The sequence below is a fragment of the Echinops telfairi genome, unplaced genomic scaffold (genome assembly GCF_000313985.2).
Source record: "Echinops telfairi isolate 266 unplaced genomic scaffold, ASM31398v2 ScPeMD7_7458;HRSCAF=8496, whole genome shotgun sequence".
Classification (NCBI taxonomy): domain Eukaryota; kingdom Metazoa; phylum Chordata; class Mammalia; order Afrosoricida; family Tenrecidae; genus Echinops; species Echinops telfairi.
The window spans coordinates 27,035,709-27,040,960 of record NW_022111358.1 but is presented as its reverse complement, the minus strand read 5'-3'; the positions used below and the strand labels follow the sequence as shown (position 1 = coordinate 27,040,960).

The following is a 5,252-nucleotide window of genomic DNA, read 5'->3' as shown; positions in this document are numbered from 1 at the left end:
TTCTTCTGGGATTTCATGTGGATGTTCCGTGGCAGGCCCTGCCTCTGGTCTTCTTCTGGGATTTCATGTGGATGTTCCGTGGCAGGCCCTTCCTCTGTGGTCTTCTTCTGTGGTGTGTCTTGGGTTCTGGTGGCACCTCCAGTTCTGGAGCGTGTAGGTCAGTTCTTTGTAGACTGCCCTTCAGTTTGGATGCGTCTGGTGTTCACTTGTAACTGGAGGTAAGCTTTGCATTTTGGTAGGAATACCTCTGACGGGATGTGTGTCCTCACTGTGTGCCATCGGGTGGCTGACGAGGTCCATTGCAGCACTTGGTTAAGGTGGTGGCTTTATGCGTCAGCCATTACTCTCACTGCCATATGGTTGTCACTGAGAGGATGGTCACAATAGGCCTTACCTGATACACTCGATCCTGGCGCGGTGCCAGGATGTTTCTGATGGCTGTTGTTCTTGTCGGTCATGGGGTGCAGGGGAGAGGGTGAGGGTGGGGGGTGGCCTCTAGAAGGAAACCCACAGACAGAACAAGGTTGGAAAAGCCAAGAAGGAGGATCCTTACCCTACATCTGGACATGGCTGGATCCAAAGGAGAACTTCCCAGGCACCTGAGGCTGTTGTGGGACCCCGGACAGAGCGTGCAGTGTGGAGGGTGGACACGGGGCTGATGAGGTCACCGCTGGGAAGGGGGGGTCCAGCTGAGAGTCCAGTGTCACCTGGCTCAGGTGATGGCTGCCTGCACTAACCCCAACCTAGTCATGTCTCCTGCTTGACACGCTGCCTGGGTCTCTCTAGCGCTCCTTCCTCCCCCAAACCAGGTCCTCCAGAGGCTCATCAAGTCCCGAGGGAAGTCTCAGTCCAGACACCTCAACGTCCAAATAGCGGCTTCGGAGAAGCTGGCCCAGTGTCCCCCTGTGAGTTCTCAGACCTGGGGTTGGGGCCTGGGGCGGGGGTGGGGTGGGGTGAGGCGGGGCGAGGTTTCCTCTGACCCGCATGCCAGAAACAGAGTGTCATGCCAGAAACAGAGTGTCGGGGAGCACCTGGGCCAGCCCCATAGGTGCAGACTGGACACGGCGGTCAGAGACTGACTTTAGGGCCCAGAGCGCCCCTCTCGGTGGAGATGGCAAACCCCCTCTCCAAGCCTTGCCTGCTTTATTTCTGGATTGAGGGCGCTCCTGCAGATCCTGGAGCCATCCCTTCCAGCACATCCAGTGCCTTCTTTATAATCTTGTCCTTCAACCCCTTGGCTCTACCCACTGCCCCCAGACCACTCCCCGTCCCCCCTGGCCACACCCTGGCTCATCCCAGCCCCGCCCCTAACCCCACCTCCACAGGAAATGTTTGACATCATCCTGGACGAGAACCAATTGGAAGATGCTTGCGAGCACCTGGCCGAGTACTTGGAAGCCTATTGGAAGGCCACCCACCCTCCCAGCAGCACGCCCCCCAATCCGCTGTTGAATCGCACCATGGCCACCGCAGCCCTGGCGGCCAGCCCCGCCCCCGTCTCCAACCTCCAGGTACAGGTGCTCACTTCCCTCAGGAGGAACCTCAGCTTCTGGGGCGGGCTGGAGGGTTCACAGCAGGGCAGCAGCGTGGTGCCCCCGCCGCAGGAGCACGCTATGTAGTGGGGCCCCACTGCTCTTTGACGTCGAGTGCAGGGAACATGGTGAAAAGGTGGGAAGAATGATCTGTTTTTGTGTTTTTGTAAAAAAAGTGGTGAGCAGCAGCCTCTGGTGTCTGTGGTTTTTGATGGGAGTGGGGCTGGTGGTGGCACCTCCCTGGGCCCGGTCCAGTAGGGTCACATCAGCGGTCCTGAGGACCCTGGGCTCTGAAGCTTGGTTGGGGATCTCATAGGAAGAGGGACGAGGAAGGAACCCCGAGGAAGACCGATAGCCTCAGTTGCTGGGCTCCACATCCATTTTAAACCCAACACGGAGGCCTCACATTCCAAAGGGGCCTACAGAGCAGGGACCTCAGAACCAGGGACCCCCTCAGAGCCGGAGCTGTTAGAGCCCCAGAGTCCTGAAACCCAGATGGGGACCCCAAATGTAGCATCTGTGAATTGACGCAGCCCCCTCCACCCTTCTCTGGGGAGAGCTTTCTTATGGGTGCTCCACCCTGCCTGCTCCCTCCTCCCACGGGCGCCTGGGCCCATCTCAGAGACCACAGTGTTAGGTATGGCCCTAGTTTGGTGCCAGAAGCACCCATGGGACCATTGCTTGTTACATGTGTTCCAGCCACAGAGCCCCTTCTGTTCCCTGAATTCAGTGGAAGCCCACAGTGGAAATCAGGCCTCCCTGCTTTGCTCAGGGCGTCTGGGCCTTGGGCTCCGCTCCCCTCCATAGGTGCCACTGAAGCACTTTTGTGCCCCACTTCCTGGTCCCAGATCTCCGGGGAAGGGCTTGGAAGCTTCTGGCCCTCACCTAACCTCCATCCACACCACAACTGAGAAATGGAGGCAGAGGGGCTGGGATGAGGTTGTCATTTGCTCAGGGTGACACCGCTCATAAGTGGCAGAGATAGGACTGGAACGGCCACCCAGTGCCTCCACAGTGCCACAGGGGCAGGGATCACTAGCTCACCTGGGCAGGCCCTTTGGTGATGACATGGGGCCACCCAGTGGGGGAGGGAGACCCGTCAGCCTGGCCTTACCAGCTGCTGCTTGGGCAGGGGAGGGTTGGTGCTCAGAGGCTGCCATCTGACCAGGGAAGGCAGGGGGAAGCCTGCGGTTCTGCAAATGTGTGACTGGAATCTGGTGTGGGCAGGAGGAGTGTGCATTTGGGCTGCACCCCACCCCACCCCACCCCCGGTCATTAATGTACTGGGAAACAGTGGCCAATGACTAACCCAACCAACCTCTAACGACTGAGCGGCTATACTAACAAGCTAGCTGCTAATGGTGCTTCACGCTACAGAGACTAAACCTTTCACAGGCTGTGCCCTGTGCTGACCATGCCAGTTCACGCGTCCCCCTGCCTTGTCAAGGTTGGCCACCCCTGGCCCGGTGGAGGGTCCAGCCTCCAGGGAGAGCCACTCGCCCAGCGCCCAGCCCCTAGGCCAGCCCCTCCACCAGCCGCCTCACTAACCTGCCTTGCTTTGTGTTTCTCTCGCCCGGCCTGATCTGCATGGTGTGTGCCATCGCCTGCTAACCAGGGACCCTACCTTGCTTCCGGGGACCAGCCGCTGGAACGGGCCACCGGGGAGCACGTCAGCGTGCACGAGTACCCGGGGGAGCTGGGCCAGCCGCCCAGGCTTTACTCCAGCAGCCACCCACCTGGCCGGGCAGGCACCCTGCGGGCGCTCTCCCGCCAAGACACCTTTGATGCCGACACCCCCGGCAGCCGAAACTCTGCCTACACGGAGCTGGGAGACTCGTGTGTGGACATGGAGACGGATCCCTCCGAGGGGCCAGGGCTTGGAGACCCTGTCGGGGGGAGCACCCCGCCCGCCCGGCAGGGCTCTTGGGAGGAGGAGGAGGAAGACTATGAGGAAGAGCTGACCGACAACCGGAACCGAGCCCGGAATAAGGCCCGCTACTGCGCCGAGGGCAGGGGTCCGGTGCTGGGGCGCAACAAGAACGAGCTGGAGGGCTGGGGGCGCGGCGTCTACATCCGCTGAGGGCACGGGCCTGACCGCCCGGGTTGCTGTCTGCGCTCGGGCTTGCCTCCAGGAGGTGTTGTCGCCCTCCTTTCAGATGCCTTGGTCCAATGTTGGGGTTCTTTGGTGGTCGCCCCAGCTTCTGGGAGGCCCCTAAGACCTGCCTGCTGAAGCTGAATGGAGGGATACCCACTTTTCTGCTGTGTCCTCTCTCCCCCATCTCGGGGGGGCTCTTCTCCCCCTGCCCCCAGAGAAAAGGTGCACTTCCTTAACTCTTTCTACACCAGACTCTCAGTGGAGATCCTGGATGAGATGGCTCCTTCTCTTCCTGGGGTCAGAGGTCACTGCTCCCCGTGCCCATGAAGCCTCTCTCTCCAACCCCTGACCCAGGGCCCCTCACCCTGTTCCCCAGCTTCCTGACAGCATTGTCTGGTATGGTAGGTGGGAGCTGTAGTATGGGTGCTCCTGCTTAGGGAGCATCTGGCTTCACACTGGCAGGCATCCCCGGGGTGCCCCGGCCTTCCACGGGCCTGGCGATGCCCAGTGCCTAGAACTCTGAGGAGTGGGTAACCGGACACACTCCTACCCACCCCACCACTCCCATGCCTCCGCCTTCACCCACCCAGGAATGAGCTTCGCCTGCCACCCCTGCCTGCTCTCATCCAACAAGGGCCCTCTTGCTTGGGCCCCCATTCCACGTGCCAGCTGAGCCTGGAGCCCATGGGACACGCTAGTCTGCCTCTTTGAAACCAAAAACACTCTCTTCCACCCTCACCCTAAGGCCCCAGAGGAGACTGCTGGTGGTGGGGGAGGGGGGAGGGCTCGGGACCTCGGATCTCCCCTGAGGGGCTTGGCTGCTGCTGTTGCTACTCTACATTTGCCTCCTGTGGCCCTACCCTTCACCTGTGTCTACCCCTTGTCCCCAGGAGAGGCCTTGGCACCCCTTCTCCCCTGAGGTACTTCCTCTGCCTCAGTGTCTCCACAGTCCAGCAGCCCTGACCCTCCCCAGCAGCCCAGCTGGGCCTGAGAGAGCCGATTGTGCCAACGAGGACTGGGCTGTGCCCGGCTGCCCACCTCAGGGATGGGCACTCCTGCCTGTCTCGCCACCTCCTGTGCCAATGTTGTCCCGTCCACCTCCTGGGTGGTGGGGTGCAGCTTCTGCTCACTGGTTAGGAGACACCACTGCCCAACCCTCCCTGTCTTATGTCCTGTGCTCCTGTCTGTCTGTCTGTCTGTACTCTCCTAGGACAAGTATTTTGCCACACACAAAACCGCTGTCCTGTCCTTTGTGGCTGCGTGCCAAGCCTGCTTCCTTGTACGGCCACATGGCTGCCACTCCAGGCAAGTGGCATCTTGGACACCGTGGTGTGTGTGGGGGGGGTACACACACGCAGGGCGGCTGCTGAGAACAAGTTCAAAAGGAGACTTGGTTGTGCGGCCTCCGAGGAATCGCCTTCAGCCCTGTCTTCATGTACCATTCAGCTGTGCAGGAGGGGCTGGGGGTCACTCCGGAGAAGGGAGCGAGGCCCCGACACAAAGTCTTCAAGGCACAGGTTGTTCGCCTGCTCCTGTGGCCTTTGCTGCCCCCACCCCCTGCCTACACACACACACACACACATACACACACACCTATGCTCCAGGGAGGGGGCTGGAGCCCCTTT

At 60.7% G+C, this 5,252-nt stretch overlaps 1 protein-coding gene across 1 annotated transcript in view; it reads left to right on the top strand.

The window, feature by feature from the left end:
* Positions 1–4,862, top strand: part of CACNB1 (calcium voltage-gated channel auxiliary subunit beta 1) — a 21,192-nt gene extending 16,330 nt beyond the window's left edge. The window contains exons 12-14 of the mRNA XM_030888089.2: positions 810–905; positions 1,326–1,511; positions 3,148–4,862. Coding sequence (XP_030743949.2) covers positions 810–905; positions 1,326–1,511; positions 3,148–3,612 — 747 coding nt within the window. The 3' untranslated portion in view covers positions 3,613–4,862. The remainder of the gene's footprint in view (positions 1–809; positions 906–1,325; positions 1,512–3,147) is intronic.
* Positions 4,863–5,252: the final 390 nt, after the last annotated feature.